Source organism: Trifolium pratense, linkage group LG4 (assembly GCF_020283565.1).
Source record: "Trifolium pratense cultivar HEN17-A07 linkage group LG4, ARS_RC_1.1, whole genome shotgun sequence".
In the NCBI taxonomy this organism is placed as follows: Eukaryota; Viridiplantae; Streptophyta; class Magnoliopsida; order Fabales; family Fabaceae; genus Trifolium; species Trifolium pratense.
The window spans coordinates 1,441,534-1,460,805 of record NC_060062.1 but is presented as its reverse complement, the minus strand read 5'-3'; the positions used below and the strand labels follow the sequence as shown (position 1 = coordinate 1,460,805).

The following is a 19,272-nucleotide window of genomic DNA, read 5'->3' as shown; positions in this document are numbered from 1 at the left end:
AACCAATGATTGGTTATTTATCATAATAAATTAAGAATATAATCAATCTTACCAAAAATAACTTCTTTTTCTAATGATCTAAACATGGATATAATTTGTCTTTTTTTTGGATTGATTTAATATTCATTTTCTTAAAATATTTACATTTTATTATTTTTTTATGGTGTCACACGTTATAAATGCTTAAATATGATTTTGGTCGTATATAAAAAATTGATTTATATTCCTACAAAATTACAAAAAGTTTTTAAAAAGTCTATGAAGTGGTTTTTAAGCTGATTTGGTCAATATGTGAAAATTGTTGGCTGTGTATATATAGCAAGTTGATGTGGCTTTTACATTAACTTAAATAAAATCATTCAAAAAAATATATCATTTGCAATTTATATTAAAACTAAATTTAATAAATTAAAATAGGAAACATTTAAAAATAAAAGAAAATTGCATATTGTCTGGGATTTTGAAGAACAATTTTGGACCAGGGATGAAATAAAAAGAAGAAGAGAGAAATCATTGCTAACATCATTAATTTCAAAACTCTAGACCAACTTCACTTTGTGACTTCCAATGTCTTGCTTTCTCAAATCCATTGGTATAGTTTTCAAAATCATCAATAGTTTGGTCAATCTCTTGTTGAGTATTCATCACAAAGGGTCCAAATTGTACCACTGGTTCACCTAATGGTTCACCTCCAACCAAAATAAACCTAAGTACCTTAGAAGATTTATTCCATGCCTCTAGACCATCCCTAAACCTAGAAGGAGAATATGGTGAGAAGTTGTAGGATGAGATTTTTTATTTCCAAAAATACCCTCTCCTTCTAAGATGTACACAAAAGCATTCCATGATTTTGGTACAAGTTGTTGTAGGTGTGATCCTGGTTCAAGAGTAAAATCCAAATACATTGTTGGTGTTCTTGTGTAAATTGGTGACTTTACTCCAAGAGCTTCCCCTGCTATAACTCTAACCATGATACCATCTTTCATAGTTTCTACTATGTCCTTGCTTAAAATTTCTTGGTACCTTGGTTCAATCCTAAGATGATACAACAATATAAGGACAAATTAAACCAAAGTTTAGCTTCATGGTTAAGAAAATAGTGTACCAATTTGACTTAAACTTCAAGTTATATAAATCTTATTAATCTCGTAAAGGATATAACCAAAAAAAAAAAGTACCACCAATTAGAATCTATGAAAATGTCAATAACAAGTACTTCTAATAAAAATAAATTAAGACTACATTAAAAATTAAAGGAAGTGGCAAAATTAAAAATCAAATACTTCCATCATCATCATCACAACATATAAGGGTTTTAGGCACATTCTTTATAATGGCCATTTTAGACCCTCTTTGAATATATTGGTGCTCTATTCAAAAAGCACTTGTAGGATATATGGTCCATGATTTGGAATCATGAAATAAAGTCACGTGCGAAAGTGAGGGAGCACAGCAATATCAATTCATAATGTTCTAAAATGTACTATTTGACTTTTTGTTTATAAAGAGTGGAATACCCTTTTTGCTCATTGATATTAGATGGTGAGCATTTATCCAAAAATCTTCAAAAGTCCAAACAAATAATGATGATCTTTTAGTGACGCAAACAGTATGTCATCATCGAATTATGTGGTCAATACTTTAGTACTAGTAATGTTCTGATTTTGAGTCTTTTTCACCAAAAAAATATTTCCCTCTAGCAACCTAAATTTTGAATACTTCTATACTAAGAAATAATATTCAAAAGTTATTAACATAAGAAAATAGTATGAACTATACGCTATGAATCACAAACACCGGTAATAATTAATAAATAAATAAAAAATTAATCGAATGTAGTCACATAAGTATGTGTTTTTTTAGGTGGAATAACGCATTTGACCAAAAACTATTGTTTGGAGCGTCTTAAAATCATAGCATGTAAGCATTGGAACATGATAATTCATCTCTCGCTGACAAACCAAAAGGTCACATACAATGTCGAAGTCGGGTAGGTGTTGTACACTAGACACACCTTCGAGCATAAGTCTTTGTGATACAAAGAGTCAAAGACTATATAAGTTGTGCATTGTTCACTTACATTTTATGTTGGGAAGCAAGGTTGATCCATAGTTGTAGACCCTTTTGGATTCCTTGAGCTGCAGGCATTTCTGAGTGCACTATCCCTCTACCAGCAGTCATCCATTGCAAGTCACCAGCTTCAATTGTTCCTTTGTGTCCTTCAAAATCTTCATGTGTTACAGCACCCTTAATTTTACAAACAATTACACTAAGGTGAAATTAGGACAAGCATATGTGACCAATATTGTATGCAAGAAACTTAAAGTACACTCAAACTAGTAGTTGGCCTTTTAGAAAATTAAACAAGACTACATTATAGTACATATGTGATATGGGGTCCCTTTTGTCTTTGTGCCATTGTGCTCGTAAAATGTTACTATTCGTAGTTTTTACGATTTTGCTTTTGTAGTTCGGTCACTGTTTTAAATTGCGGTCCTAATCTCAGTTACGACACAAATTTAAAATACAAAAAAAATGTAGTTGATACGGTCGAAATTGCGGTTGTACCCGTTGCTAACTTTAAAATACTTTCACAATTTAAAACTATATACTAACACTAACTAAAATAGTTCATTTAGTAATCAATCATTAATACTAATAACAGTAGCACATAAATTAATACCATATTGAGTTGACTATTTAGTTCAATTAACATAATAATTTGGACTAACATAGAATAAAAATATCATATTAGAAAGCCAAATGTTTATTTTACTTTTTGTGATTCTTATTGATTTATTCTCCTTATAATGGCCACTATATTATATTCTATACCTTTGACTTTATAACAACACAACAAAAATGAATTATTCAAAAGGTTTTATATTTCTCAAATGTTAATAAGAAGATTTTACCTGTAACATATATGTGACTGTCTCAAATCCTGTTTTAATAAATGTGAGAAATTATGAAAATGAATTAGAAACTCATAATTAAGAGGAGATTAATGAAAAACAAGTATAAATAACATAGAAAATTCAACATGACAAACCTCTATGTGGATGATCAGGAAATCCAGAAGGAGCAGTAACTGCAATATTTCACATTCTTAGAAAACAAAAAAAAAAAATTGTGACTCTCATTTTGAACTTAAAAAACAGAGCAAAAAACAGAGATTCTCACCTGAAAATTCATCCAAGACAAGGAAAGGATCAAAATACTTGAGCTCAAATCTAAACAAACCCACATAACCAATCAATTCAAAAATCTCAATTCCAAAATATCTAATGCAATTTATATATAAATTTAACACCTTATACCTCAATGATCATAATTGAATATTTTTTAAATTATTTTCTTTTCATCTCAATCAAATGTTACATGAATGTAATTTAATTTCTCTATATACATACATATGTTGTAAGTCAAGTTTTGAAAATATAATGACATATTTTAATAATAATGATAATAATAACTGATATTCCATCTGATCTCGTATATAAGTAAAAATTATTTTTTTAGGTTCATCGAATAACTAATATATTTAGTTCATATTATGGATCAGATACATCAATCATTCAATAAATCTCTTAGAGTCAGTATGTTATTGCATTGTAATTTGTATAGGAATGAATGAGTTACGTACCTTCCTATGCTTCTTCTAACAACAGCACCAACACCTTCTCGTTGAGGTTTGGCTAAGAAGTTTCTTGCTACAAGACGAGGTTCTTTAAGATTTTCTGGCATTTTGTGTAACAAGTGGGAATTGGAAAAAACAATGTTGTGTATGATGAAAATGTTTTGAAGTGTATATATAATAATAGGAAGGTGGGGTCTATGTATGTATGTATGGTGTGAGATTAAGAAATATCAAACTAAAGAAAAAATGTACTAAGTGATAGCTCAGCTAAGAGTTAACATACGTCATGTTAACGCACTCATGATGAATCACGATTTCTTAATAGTGGATTTTTTATGTTATAATAGTGGATTTTCTATTTAAAAGGACTCCCTCTATAACACAATGATCTAGTTTACCGTTTCACACATCACAATGTATAATTTTGATGATTAATCTCTTTAATTGTAGTTTTTTCATCTCAAAATATAAGTAAAATTGAGTTAAAAAAATTTGATGTATTTGATTAAAGATTTGGCCAAATAAATTCATTTTTGTTGACTAACTTTTACTTATACTCTCTCCGTTCAAAAATAAATGACATATTTTTTTACTTTGTCTACTATTCATATGATCTCCTTTGACTTTATTTTTCTACTAATATGTATATGCAAATATTGACATATGAAATGTTGTTTGATTTGTCTCGATAAGTATTTTCAATATATATAATTTTTAATAATAGATAATTTAATATATTAATGATTAAATTTGTGCATTGACAAACATGAAGGTGATCAACTAGGTCATTTATTTTGGGACGGATGGAGTATTTTGGTACGGAGGGAGTATGATAGTAAAATTATAAAAAGTTTATATTTTAAAATATTCATCGAGATGAATTCAATAATATCTTATATGCGAATATTTATTTTTAATTATTAGTAAAAAAATGTGGTCAAACCAAAATGTGTGAATAGTGCACCATAGTCAATTGGGTTACTCAATTTGAAACGAGAGAGTAGTATACTATAAGAGCATTCACAATGGAGCTACTCATTTTTTAGTACTTAAGTGGGCCCCACATGTACATATTATTCATTTATAATTTTTTTGATAATAGTATATAATAAGTATTCAATCCCTCCAACCCAAAATCTCTTCAAAAGTTCTAAATTGGTCTCACTAGTAGCACATCTATCCAATAACTCAACATCATTTTAAATGGGTCCCACAAAAATTATTTAGGTACTGTGTCTTATTGTAGAACTAGTACCTATTATGTACAATTTTGCTTTTGCTCCAATGAAAATACCTATTAGGTACTAGTATTTAAAAATATAAGTACCACCATTGGAGATGATCTAGGCAATTGCAAAATGCTCACAATATGCCGGCCCTAGTTATTCTTTGAAAAAATATTCTCTGTTAAGTTTTCTTTATTACTATGGAGAGAGATGAAATGAGTTGAAAATTGGTGGATTTTTTTAAAAAAATTCATCCATTCATAGATAAGATAGATTGAACAATATATAGATGAATTATTTCGTTACTTTAATATACCACATTTATTATATTATTATATTTTGGGATTATTTTTTGTCTAGAATCTTCACTCTATACCATTTTTTTCTCTATATGATTTTTTTCTTTCTTTTTATCACACATCCGTCACTTAGGGTCTGTTTGGTTCAACATAGGGGGAGGGGAGGGGAGGTATTTTAATGAAGGGGAAGGGAGGTGAGGTGAGGGGAGGTGAAATTTGTACTTACACATATGTTTGGTTCAAAAGAAGGAAGGGGAGGGGAGGTGAGGGATTTTAATTAGATATATGTTTGGTTCAAGAGGGGGAGGGGAGAGATTTTAAAACTAATTTACTTTTTTATCCTTATAATTTTCATGTAGTCCGAAAATTTTATAGCTACTTGGTGCAAATTAACCTATATATCCACAATATTTTCTCAATTTTTATGATTGATCTAACCCAAAAATAATACTCCCTCCGGTCCTTTTTATAAGGAACACTTTGAAAAAATCACACAGACCAATGAAGCACATTTAACATAGTTATTTTCATTTAATACACTTATAAATTTAAATTTATTCCATGTATACCCTTATTTAATTACTCTTTATTCAACTAACTTACTTATTTTTAAATTCTCTCTCATAATAAATAAGGACATAAGTGAAATTGAACATTTAAAACATTTGAAAATTGGTCAAAGTTTCTTATAAAAAGGACCAAATTTTTTGCCCTAAGTGTTCCTTATAAAAAGGACCGGAGGGAGTATTTATAAGTTTAAATTACCTATAAATATATTTAAAAGAATTTTTTGATAATTATTAAAAAAAAACCTTGTACTAATACTAATATTGTACAAAAAAAAGTAATATTTATTTATAAGTATAAAGATCTTGTACTAATACTAATATTGTAAAAAAGAAAAAAAACTCTTGTATTATAAGTTATAACGTAACAAACTTAATGATATTTTAAAAAATATAATAGTGCATATAAATACTAATATGATGCGGGTACAAAGTAAGTAACAACGTTGATTTTCTATAAAAAAAAATAGCAACGTTGATTCAAAAAATTATATGAACTTTACAAGATAACAATGTAATACAAAAAAAATTAGCACAACAATTTATGAATATAAAAAGACATGTGTAACAATCAAAAAAAGTTTGGAAAAAAAATATTAGAACTAAAAAATGTATAATTTTGGCATTTTAAAATAATTATGAGGACAATTATGTCAAAATAATTAAAATGGTAATGATATATTTCTCCTTCCCTCCCCTCCCCTCCAAATCCCCCCAATTTGGGGGGAAGCAAAAATTGGGATTTGGAGGTATTTTGCTCACCTCCTCTCACCTCCCCTCCCCTCCTAAAAATTGAACCAAACACAATTAATTTAAAATTTCCCCTCACCTCCCCTCCCCTCCCCTCCAAAACCCCCGAACCAAACAGACCCTTAGCATCATCACTCACATTTAACAATTCGTTATCTAAACTCTAAAGTATATTGACTTTTTTTTAACACCCTTCCCACCTTCATCATTTTGTTCGAATTTAAGATTAATTTGGCTTTTGGCCACTTTCATAATTTTGTAATTTTATTTGTAATATTGATATTTTAAAAAAATAAAATTACAAAGGATATTTTCAAATGTTGTAAGTTTTTTATACCATGCTTTAAGATGATATACGTACGTGTCGTAGTAGGTTATTAAATTTATCCGTTTTATCTATTGGTTTTTCAAAATTCAACTGAAATTATGTTTTAGCTAAACCATAACAAACAAAATAGTGAATTGATCTAAGTGATAAAAGTCTCAACCTCTTAAGCATATGACCATTGGTTTGATTTTTTGTCTCATGCGTATGGAGAAAATTTGATTGGAAATGGAGGGGAAAACTCATATTATATGCCCCACAGATTCTCTTATCGTACCTTAAATAACATCATACACATTAAATAACACCATTAAAAATAAGCCAAAACAGATGTCAGGACCAAACAAGGAATTGGGTAGTTAAAAATAAAATGGAGTGGGAAAGTTGCAATGATTCTTTGGAAAAGTCCGGTTCAAATATATTTTTATTCGAGTTTTCATTTTTAAATCCATTATTTTGTTCATTCATATACATCTTCCAACAAATATTTTTTTATATGTACGGTCCAACGATAAAATCTTGAACTATATAGTTAAGAGATTTAACATATGCATGTATCACATGTGATACATGTAGTAGATATCTAAGATTAATTGAAAATATATATTTTAGATTAATTAAAAATTTAATGTATCTGATGTCAAATTAGTATCTGATGTAAAAAAAAATGTATCTAATTTATAATGTAGACTAAATATATTAGATTATTAATAAATTTAAAAAGTAATTATTTTTATACTAAGTTTAGAGTCTTTTATTTAATTTAACACAAAAGGAGTAGCAATTGTAGCATTATTAAATTGATCATCAGCCCGTTCATACACCTCATGTGAGAGAGAAGTCAAAAAGTTGGAGGAATATATGGAAGCCACGGAATTTTGATTAAAAACCACAATTTGAGATCACTGACTAGGAAAATCCTCGTCACATTCGATGATACTTCCATCAAAGGTAAGTAGTACATAATACATAGTACAACAAAATGAAGAAGCAAAAGGAAAAATGTTGAAATAATTAAAGTTGTCTCATTCACACTATCGTGTAGCTTGCGTGTATATTTCATCACATAATAAAATAAAGTTAAATAATCCGTTATATTCAAATCAATTGGTAGAGACATACTGTATTATGTATGAGTCGGAGTTCGAATCTTAGACACTTCATGTATTCACCTTTAAGGTAATATTTTTAGCCACTAGACTATTAGACAAAAAAAATTAATATATTTTATTTAAAATTTAGATCAAATACACATTAATTAATATTTTTGTTTATCAATAATATATATCTTATATTTAGGATAGGATAGAGTATTTTAAAGTTTAAACTCTATACAAAATGCATTGCAAGTTTATCCTTTTCTCCTAGGCAGCAAACGTGACAAACTGGTAATTAAGTGGCTGGCACTGGCAATTTGTGTTGAAATAGAAAGTGGAGAATGTTAGGTGCATCAAGAAATAAATGCCTCTCTATTCCAAAGGATTGACATCATTAGAACAAAAGCATGACACATTCATAATGAAATGTCTTTAAGCTTTTATAAGTTCCTTGATCATGTTTCAAGGCAAATTTGGGTGAGTTTAGTCAATTCTGCTTTAAATTTTATGAGGGTTTTGTTAATATATGCACATATTAATTAAGAAATCAAGACAAATAATTTATATTGAAATTTGAATGTTAAGTTTTTTGAAGTTTAAATATTGTTCTTTTGAATATATTCTAAGAAATTTTTTCTATTTTTGCTTTTTTAGGACATATGTTAGCATTGTTTTTTTTTTATATAATTATCTAAAAATTTATTATTCACAATGCAAAATTGATAAAAAAATTGACTCATATGAGTCGATTTTTTTTTATCAATTCTACATTGTCAATAATAATTAAATATTCCTTCCATTTTGTAAACAAATAAAAGCAGTTTCTTTCACACTCATTAAGAAAAATAGTTAGTCATCAACAATGCATCGATCTAAATAATGAAAAATATGCCCTTTAGATAAAATATTTTGGTAAAATATGACATTTTAGAAGAGTTGAATGATCAATCGCCAGAAAAAGAAAATTTAATAAAACTGTTACATTTCGCACCTCTTGAGATTCTCCAACATCCCTTGAATCTCTCAAAATACTTCTCTCGTAAGATAACTAGTGAGTGTTGAAGGATGCAAAATCTGAAAAAACACAGCTTAATGCTTAAGTAGCAAACTAAGTTCGCACTTTAACTAGGAAACCTTACAAAAATATTTTCATAAGGGTGGAGGAAGGGCAGGGGTTTCAAAAATATTAGATTTTACAAGGTTCGTTATTTAAGTAACGAACTGTATTTTTAAGATTTTGTGCCCCTAAATAGCGAACTATTTTTCTTTTCTTCAAATTTCCGCCCCCTTTAGCACTCACTACTTAAGTAGCATAGGAGTATTTTTAGAATTCCCGGAGGCGCGCGAGAAAAGTCAGAGGCGTGAAAAGAAGTTCTCTAAAACTTTTCTATGCTATACTGGAAGGGAGTTACTTTTGCTGCCCTTCTGGTTACTCAAACATTGTCCGCTACTTAAGTAGCGGATAGCTTTTTTCCCAAAATTTCTGATTTTTACACGTCCACTACTTAAATAGCGGATGTGTAAAAATAGAGCGCGCGAATAACCAGCAGGGTGGCAAAAGTAGCTCTCATACTAGAATCCTTGAGCACAACTTACTGACTTATGATGGCCCATAAAATGAATGGCAATCGCATCGCTAAAATCAAACTAAAAAGTTGGTCTAATATTTCTAGGCATTCAAACCCCAAATAAATCATAAAAAAACTTACTTCATAGGACATCCTACTAATATATTTATTTATGCCAAAAGTTAAAAAAAACTTACTTCATAGGACATCCTACTAATATATTTATTTATGCCAAAAGTTAATGTAGGATAATATTATAAGAGTAATAGAAAATCTTAATTTTATTTATTTAAGTAGACCAATTTAATAAGCCTAAAGAACAAGAGAAGATCCTCTCCGGTCAAAAAGTCAATTTATCATGCGGTAAAATATAATTTTTATTGTGATCGTTAACCTGATTTCTTAAACAAAATTGATGTCTAAAATATACCAAGTTTTTCCCACGTAGGACAACCTAATAAACTTATTATTTGCAACATGTATTTTTTAGAAGAAAATAGTAAAAGACATTCAAGTAAATTTGAAGAAAGTAAGAACTTAAATCATTCTAAATATGCGGCATTGGATATTGTCCATATATCCTCTACATACCTTAAAACTATAGTAATAATATAGTGGAAATGGAGAAATCTTCACCCTTTACTATATTTTCTATTCAATAACATTATCATGCAAATGCTGATTTTCATGTAGAATCAATAAAAACAAAATCTACTTATATTGAAACAATTAACAATACACATATTCTGCATGATTCTCAAAAAAAAATGCTTCATCTGAACCTCAACTTGTTTATCTCATGTCAAATGCACACCAACAAATATAATTATAAATATATGTTACAAGTTACAACAAATGATACAAGATACACATCTAAAATGAATTCGTACACCGTAGATATACACCGCTCAGTATTTTGTACTCGGTACAAACCCAAGAAGCAATTGGAGAGAACTTAGAATGAACATGCATAGCTACAATGGAAAGAATTTGGTCCTTCTAAGTTAAAAATAAAATAAAATTGTGGATTATTCATGCAGCGTGTAGCCAAAAGGTGTCGTGCCACTATCCTAGCAGAGATCACGAGGAAATAGAGGGTTGAAACCAGCAAAAGAGACCTCATTTTTCATTCTTAATTCTTCTTTTTGGTTTAGATTTTTGGCAGAAAGTGAAGAGATGGTTTCACTCAAAGCAGAAGAATAGAAGCTACAAACACAGCGAGACTGGACAAGAATAAGCAAACAGAAACCTTAGGCTGCGCATTTCCGGGTGGAGACTTGGTTCCGGCAGCAGGGCTAGAAGCTGGAGCTAGTTTATCAACAGAAGGCAAAGGTGACTCTACCACTTCGGCTTTAGTTAAGGGAGGGAGTGGAGCCAGAGCTGGAGGCAATGACTGATTGTTAACGGTTCCAAGAAGACTACCGGCTTGAACAGGTTGCATGTAAGGAGGTGCCTTATTACCCAACAAACATTTGTTTCCTGCGATAGAATAAAGAACAATTATGTCAGTAATTGTGGAAGTAAAGTAATAGAATTTATGTTACATCGGAAATCGGAATTGTCTAGCACTTACTTGAGTATCTACTAGCAGTTTTAGGGAAGGGTGTGATGACTCCTTTAATTTCTGCTTCCTGAATATATGAGTTGATCTCCACTGTTGGATCCGAGAAGTAATCCCATGCCTGAGATACAAACTCATTGTTGAATATTTCTACGAAAACTGAGAGGTTAGCAGCTTTTAGCTTTGGCACAATGTTTGTAAAGGTGGTTAGGAAGCCGGTGTTACGAGGAAATACTGAGTCTTTACTGATAACCACAGAACTTGCAAATGTTTTTATATCCTCAACAGCTGCTTTGACAGCATCACCGACAGTCTCGTCAATCTTGTAGACAAGCTCGTATTTGGTTTTCTCCTTGAACTTCAGAAGTACAGAGCTATTAGTGGATTGAATATAAACTTTTTGACTTCCCGGTTTATCATAACCTGCATTTCTCAAAGCCTCAATGACGACATCAGTTACACTTATTTGCTGCTTTTCCGCAAGATAGGCTGCATTCTGATAAGAGAAGAACACAACATAATGTTATTCAGTTAAAATTAAGGAAAAATTAAATTTGAACTATGGAGTAAGTGGCCCTAAACCATTTTCATACAACTTAGCAGAAAATCTTTATCAATATTGTGAGTTTGAATAACATCTGAAAGGATGAATTCACTACGGGAATAAAAGGCATGGAAGAACGCACCTCAATGACGATCAGGATGCCTGATAGAGAAGTCTGATTTTTAGTCAATGACAAGAAATCTGATAATGTTAGAAGTGTCCCCGCGTTCTTATTTTTTGGATTCCTGAACAGTGTGTATTTTGAGAAAGGGTTCAAAATTGAGGCTGCAGGGAAAATAGGGAACAGAAAAATATGTCAATTACTCTTATATAACATTGAATACATATTATTTCTTGATCGCAATGCAAATCAATAAAAGTAGAAGATAGCAAAGTGCAAAACACCACTTACGGGTCAGGCCTTTTATATCAGTCCACGACAAGTTAAATGTAAATATGCCACGACCAGATTTGATCTGAGGGATATTCAAAGCTAAATCACTGAAGCTTGTTTGAGCAACTGTGGTACTCTCTAGAAGATCAATGGAGTTTAAGCAAAAGGGTGTTCCATCCTTTGAGAATTGAACAGGACAGTCAAGAACATCCACACCATCTGTTATGGCCTTGTTATATGCTTTGTCAGTACAAGCTGGATAATCTCCACTTGCTCCAAATTGTGAGATAATCAAAGTGTTATCTGAAATAACAAAAAGTGAGAGTAACAAGTCAACAACGATGAACACTATGCTGCCATAGAACGATGAACATCATGCAATGAAACGATTAGAAATTATTGATGAACGAGATGAGAAGGCATATTGCAGATCAAAACAAATTGTACCTCTTCTTGTAGCATTCGTGCCTTGGTGAGCAAAGCAATCTGCAAAATGAGAAGACAAACTCAACACCTTAAATAGAGACAAGAATAGTACACACGAGAATACAGATATGTTCTGAGCTTATGATTTTTAAGTGAATACAGTTTTGAACAATTCAAATGTATTCTATTTGCGGCAAGTCATTCTGACAAATGGATGAAAATAAATAAATAAATATGAAAAAATAACTTACCTATAGCTGCAGATGGAGTTATGGGAAAATCGGTCAGCACACCATCAACGGAGAAGTCGCCATTATCAATGAATTGCAGGTACTCAGTAAGAGGATCATAACTATAATTATAGCTAGACATAACATCATTTGCAAAATCTGATGCATATACTTCCAACCCCGCTTTATGTGCATCGGAAACCAAAGAGGTATGTGGTTGTAGATAAAGACTAGCATCTATAGGCCAAATGTAACCCTTTGGAACAATAATTCCAGAAGCAAAAGTCTTGATAAACGTAAGATTTTTTAGTAATGAACTATAACTCTGATTGGTTGATGGGTCTGTGTCATCTGGATTGAGAAACCTGAGGACAAGTTTTGTTATTTTTGGGTTGAAACGTTTTGTAATACTTCTCAGAAAACCAACCTCGGGTGATGAGATATAATTGATATGCACTTTTCTAGAAACTGAGAGTACATAACTTCTCATGCTTAAATTGTGTTGCGTGTAGAAAGCATCATGCTGCAAAATATCACAGAAAGGAGGAATTAGTTTTAGAACAAGCAAGGAAACTAAATCATGAGAATGGATTATACATCCAATTTACCTGAATATTCAACCACAAACCAGGTGTTTGTGGGGCCACTATTTTGAGTACATCTTCGACGGTATTAATGACATAACCAGTGCCATCGAACAGGGGAGACCGAGAGTATACTCCCTGAGATACTGTTCAGTAATGAAAAAATGTCAGAAACCATAAAAAGAAATTTGAAAACTCACTTGTAAGCCAAACAGAGAAAAGACTTTTAATCATAAAAAACAAAACTTATGACTTGCAAAAGAATCAATCAGTCCACAAAATAATGAGAATCTACAACAATAAAAATACATCTTTAACCCGAATTAAACTTACAAATGACGTTGGATAAGTCCTTTAAGGTGTAATCCACAGAAAAATAGCCGTTGGTGGGTACATCATTAACCAAGTAATTCACACTTTGATTTTGGAAAATACTTGCAATGTAAGTAGAGTTTTCAAGGTTGATATTTGGAAGGCAAATCCCAACTCTATCTTTTGTCAATTGAACATCACACCATAGAGCGACATTCGGTACGCTCACTGCTGTGGCTAAAATATAAGCAGCATCACTAGAATCGGGAAATATACCTGAAAAACCACCATGTGCTATGACCAATGGTGGACTTCCTGCAAAACAATAACATAAAGTAAGTCACAATGCACCTAACATAGAGTGGAAGCTCCTTTCTCAAAAACACCAAAAAACAAAAAGATAATATAAAGGCTAAATTGCACTTTTGACCCCCTAATTTTCACAAACTTGCATTTTGGCCCCTTAACTTTCAAAATAGCACCATACAATCGCAAGTTTATAAATAAAGAATAGAGGGTGCATGAGACATGAGACATGTGTCATTCAATTAAATTACATAATCTAAAATGGATAAGTTACCAAGTTTTGAAATCATGTGTATGTTTGATATCACAGTGAGTATGCCAGAATCACGGTGGATTCTGATATATCTACCGTGATATCAAATAGATATATCAAGAATTATATTTAAGAATTATATTTAGGTCCAGTCCAGTTAAGGTAACTTTCTAGCTTCACCCCTTAAGCAAGTTTATGATTCTTCCCTAAACAAAAACAAGTCAAAATTAAACAAGAGAGCTGCTGAAAAAACTTAAGACACATAAACTAATTCAATCTTAATGAGAAATTAAATTATTGTTTACAAAACTCAGTTATTAAAATTTACAAGATTCTGAGTCAAAAAAAAAAAAAAAAATTTACAAGATTCTTCTAATTTAAGCAACATACCCAAATTAACTTCACTAATTAGTGAGTTGTCTATAAATGGAACAAGATGCTGATTGCTTAATTAGCATGAAACAAAAGAATCTAGTAAACAAAAACTGTCCCTAACAAAAACAGCAACTAACTAACTAACTAACAGTTTCATTTTTCTAACAAGATTGTTTCTTGATTCAGCTCAATAAACATCATCAAACTCTTCTAAGCTACTAAATATTTATTCATCCATAGAAAAGCTTTAACTTAGTGATACATTTTTTGAATTAACATATATGAGAAATCAAATCCATAATAAGCTGAAAAAAAACCAATCAAAGTTTATAAACATAGATCCTATAACACATACCTGAGAGTGTGTTCCATTCAGATCTCTTAGTTTGAGCAGAAACAAGAGCTAGAAAAAGTGAATGAAGAAGAAGTAGAGCAAGTGAAACGGAGAAAGCGCGTGGTTTCCACATTCCGGTAACTATGGCGGTTAACGATGAAGTGATGAACCCAACTAACCACCTTAACTAGAGAGATAGAGGTAGAAAGATTTTGTGTGTTGTGTCTCTATGTTCTGACTTATGTTAATGAGTGCTCTTTAATTCAGAAACACAACTTTTTTGTTTTGGTTTTTTTCTTTCTTTCTTGCATTAACTTTGCTATATATATATAAAAAAAATTATTTAAATAGATATAGATATTTATAATATTAATATAGTATTAGTTGATGATTTTTTTAAAAAATTATAAAAAATATGCATAATTACATATTTTGTCTTTTGTCATTTTTAGCCTTTCATCCATGTTTGCATATGATTTTTAGAGATTCAAATCTGTGATTTTCTTTTACAGTATAAGATATATTTATGATCGCAAGTAAACAAAAGTAGTATAAATTTGAAGATTGAAATTCATATCCAATAAAAAAGTATAAAATGAAATGTTTAGGTAAGTTGAATTTCGAGATATTCATTATGGTTAGAACAGACTTGAAATCTTAAAAACTGTTTCCAGAAGTGTTTGCATATTATCCATCAAATAAGTCCGCATATCGCAAATCGCAAATGAGAGCACGCCATGTGGGATATAAGTTAACTCTTTACCAATTGGATTGACTTTTCTTTCTTGAACCAACTTCTTTTTGTAGAAAGACAAAACCATAATAGTCATTGAAAACTCACTACACATAAATGGAAAAGTCAAAATTTAAACTTTAATTACGATGTCCGACCTAATAATTTTAGCATTTTTGTCCATTGAATTAGTATTTTTGGACCAATTGGACCAAATTTTTTTTGGCTAAACGAAGAATCATCGGCACACCACTACAAAAACTAATCCATCAAATTTTGTGTAACCTACATAGACGAAAAAATTTCCTAAAATTTCTAAATTTTTTAACACAACTGCATGTCTAAGTTAAAGATCAAATTCAAAATTTTGATTGGGCTATAAAGACCCACAGCATTTCATGTAATCATTCTTGCTAATTAAACCAACTTTTATTTAGATTATTTTATTTTATGATTATGATTATGATTTATGAAGACTATTCAATAAGAAGAAATATGAATTATGAAGTGGACAAGCTGGCTTCAGCTAAACCGCGGTGTTGTTGACTGTTGTAAAGATACTGCGTTTTATGGTGGGGTCCACAACATGCAAGGTTGTTACTCTCTGGCATATCTACACGTGTCAGTTGATTATTGGTAATGTGGCTCAAGTCTAGAAATAACCAAAACGGCTGCGTTCTGAGTGGGTTTCCAAGTTGCACAGTCCCACGTAGAGACAACGTGCGCATGCCATTAGGAATTAGGATATGTAATGTGGTTTTCTTTGATTTTTTCATACTTTTTTTGATAAGTTTATTTGTGGTTACCATTATATATACGACCTATTAAACATTAGACATGGTCTATTTGATTCCATTTCAAAAGTTTGATTCCACATTTGTGTTGTTCAAATTGGATTTATGTATTGAAAGTGAGGGGTAGAAGTAGAACTATACGTCGAAGACGTAGACGAAGACTATAGCCATAGGGTATTTGGGGTCAACTCAGTAAAAGCTCTCTAGCTATATTAAGACAAAGTTATGATTAAATAACTAAATGACTCGGGGTTAAAGTTTAAAAGTAAAAAATAGATAAATAAATAAACGGAGTAATATTTATTAAAAATTGTGTAGTCAATTTTTAAAATTTAAATAGTTCACTTTTCAACGTCATTTTTCTTTTGGTTGATCAACTTAATATTTTCTATTTTTTTGTTTTGATAAAATATATTTTCTATTTTATGATTTTAGCAAGTGTACGAGCGCATGACACTTATGGATTTAAAATAAGATTCAAATAATTAATCTGCTTACTTAAATATCAAAAACATAGTAATAACACTTTCTTTTGAGGTCTTCAATAGCATAGTCCTTTTGAAAAATTAGTAATAAATTATTAAAATATTATAGAATTTTTCATATTAAAAATGACATTATTTAATCATATTAAATATATTAAAATAGTATGACTTGAAACTTGGAAATCTAAGTTGTTAACTTTTTTAGATAATAAATAGATTTTTTTTTTTTGTAATGATATAATAATTTAATTAAAATTGGAGTATGATTAGAGTTTGGGATTGTCAAAATAAAATTAGAGTTCGGGAATTAATCCGATCAAGAGATGTATTATCATAAAATTAGAGTTCGTCTAACCTCTTTTCTTATTCATTCACCTATTGAGGAAGAGTGATTTTGGGTCATCTTTTGATCCAAACCCATCCATTTGGCCGTTATTTTCTCTTCTTTCTTTTATTTAAATAGATGTTAATTCACATTGATTTGAGTTGTTTTTTTTGTACAAATTTTCGTCTAAGTGTGGTGATGTTATTCTTGATCTTATGCGAGGATTTTAGTTTTTTTCGTCTTAGTGTGTTGTTTGTTTCGTTCTGATTAATAGATCGCCTTCGACTCACTTATATATTCAACACAATTGATACAATTTTGGAGGCATAAGTACTAATATATCTCACATAAGGGATTTATGGTGGCTATCATTAAATTCAGTTTCCTCTCAATCTCGCTAACAAATGGCTAGTCAATATGTTGCGGAATTGCTCATCTTTTTTTTTTTTTTGAGTTATATGACATTAAATATTATGGATATCAAATTGTTATTTTTGATTTGGTTAACGCTTTTATGGTCTCCTAAAAGAATTTTTTTGTCAAGTAGTTTAGTAGTCATAAATTCTAACTTAAAGGTAAATAAGTTGAGTATTCAGAGTTCGAACACCAACTCCTACATATATATTGTGATGTTCCTACTAACTAAGATAAACTCATATGAACGATCTCCTGAAAGTTTTATATACACATGATCTTTTTTATTATATTGTTATTTTAGCATTTGAATAAATTTAAATTTATTTTTACAGTAAAAAAGAAAGTCACAATCATTTATATACATACACGATTTTAGAAGGAGCTATGATTAGAAATTTAGAATCAAGCAGGTTTTAAGATCTGATGGTTACGATTGTTTGATGTTGTAAAGAAAAGTACACTAACAACACATTATCCATAATGAACTATAAACAAAAATGATATTTGTTAGAAGTCTCACATTAGCTAGAGATATGACATAGATAGCCTTTATAAGTGTAGTGCAAATCTCAACTCTCAAGCTAGTTTTTGTGGTTGAGTATAGGTCTCTTAAATTCTAATATGGTATCAGAGTCTATCCTACATTCATTTGTTGTTTGTTGTGGAGACCTCCCATATTTGGGCCACCCGTTGTCTTCCACGTTCCAGCTTGTTCAGTTCTGGATGTGAGGGGGTGTGTTAGAAGTCTCACATTTGCTAGAAATATGACATAGATAGCTTTTATAAATGTAGTGCAAACCTTAACTCTCAAGCTAGTTTTTATGGTTGAGTATAGGCCTCTCAAATTCTAATAATATTTAAAAATTTAAATCACATACATCAATTTTTCAAATGTTTCTTTTCCTTATATTTCATCCGGTTATCAATATCATACAAAACGTTAAGAAGAAAAAACACCACAAATAAATTATCAGCAAATAATTGATGCTTGCATATACTACATACAAATAAATTATTAAAATAACTTGAATGAAAAAACACAGGAGGAGTTAGGGCCCTTTAGCATCCGTCCATGGACTCATTCACATATAAGTCATGCAAAAAATGACAATGGATTTAAATTGTATGGATTATATTTTTCATCAACTGGATGACATTAATTACTTTTGGAATTCAGATGTGACCAATAAAAGCTAAATAGATTATAGTAATAGTCTTTGATTAAGAAGATCTTTTTAGGACAAAACGTTCAAAAGAATCTGAGTGGAATCGAACCGTGATCCTCCCTACTAAGTTTAGTGTCAATCACCACTCAACCAACTAAGGATTGATATCTGAGTTTGATTTCTGATGGAAATAAGTATTCGTCAAACTTTATTAATCGCCGAATTCTGAATTACAAGACTATAATTACAAGTTTTAACTGCACACTTACAAAAAAGTAAAATGCATGTAGAATTATTTTTTATTTGTTTTTTTTTATTGAAATAATTAAAAGAATAGAAAGTAAAATTAATATTTTGTACATATAAGAGATTTATATTTGTTCTTGTGATAATGTTAGAAAATCTATGATACGATATAAGAGTTGTTTACTTGGTCTTGGTCCACTCGTTAACTTAAATTTATTTTGATGTTAAGTCATCTAGAATGGATTGTTTTGCACACACAATATATTCAATTTCTTAATTATTTTTTTTTAGTATTTTAAAAATTTTGTGGAATATC

At 30.3% G+C, this 19,272-nt stretch overlaps 1 protein-coding gene and 1 pseudogene across 1 annotated transcript; both read right to left on the bottom strand.

Moving 5' to 3' along the window:
• Positions 1–399: 399 nt before the first annotated feature.
• On the bottom strand, positions 400–3,771 carry LOC123882324 (annotated as a pseudogene).
• A 6,507-nt stretch (positions 3,772–10,278) lies between these two features.
• On the bottom strand, positions 10,279–15,135 carry LOC123923184 (glycerophosphodiester phosphodiesterase GDPDL1-like). Its single transcript, XM_045975854.1, has 9 exons — positions 14,812–15,135; positions 13,544–13,837; positions 13,235–13,356; positions 12,648–13,149; positions 12,418–12,456; positions 11,989–12,273; positions 11,719–11,861; positions 11,045–11,528; positions 10,279–10,950 (listed from the first exon to the last, which is right to left on the bottom strand). Exons 1-9 carry the CDS (start codon positions 14,921–14,923, stop codon positions 10,658–10,660), a joined length of 2,274 nt encoding a protein of 757 aa, XP_045831810.1. The 5' UTR covers positions 14,924–15,135; the 3' UTR covers positions 10,279–10,657.
• Positions 15,136–19,272: the final 4,137 nt, after the last annotated feature.

Excerpts from the sequence above, each read along its gene's own strand:
- LOC123923184 (XM_045975854.1), bottom strand. The coding sequence starts at position 14,923 with ATGTGGAAACCACGCGCTTTCTCCGTTTCACTTGCTCTACTTCTTCTT. Across the intron at positions 12,274-12,417 it reads CACGAATGCTACAAGAAGAG|ATAACACTTTGATTATCTCA; the intron begins GTACAATTTGTT and ends TTGTTATTTCAG. Across the intron at positions 10,951-11,044 it reads AACTGCTAGTAGATACTCAA|GAAACAAATGTTTGTTGGGT; the intron begins GTAAGTGCTAGA and ends ATTCTATCGCAG.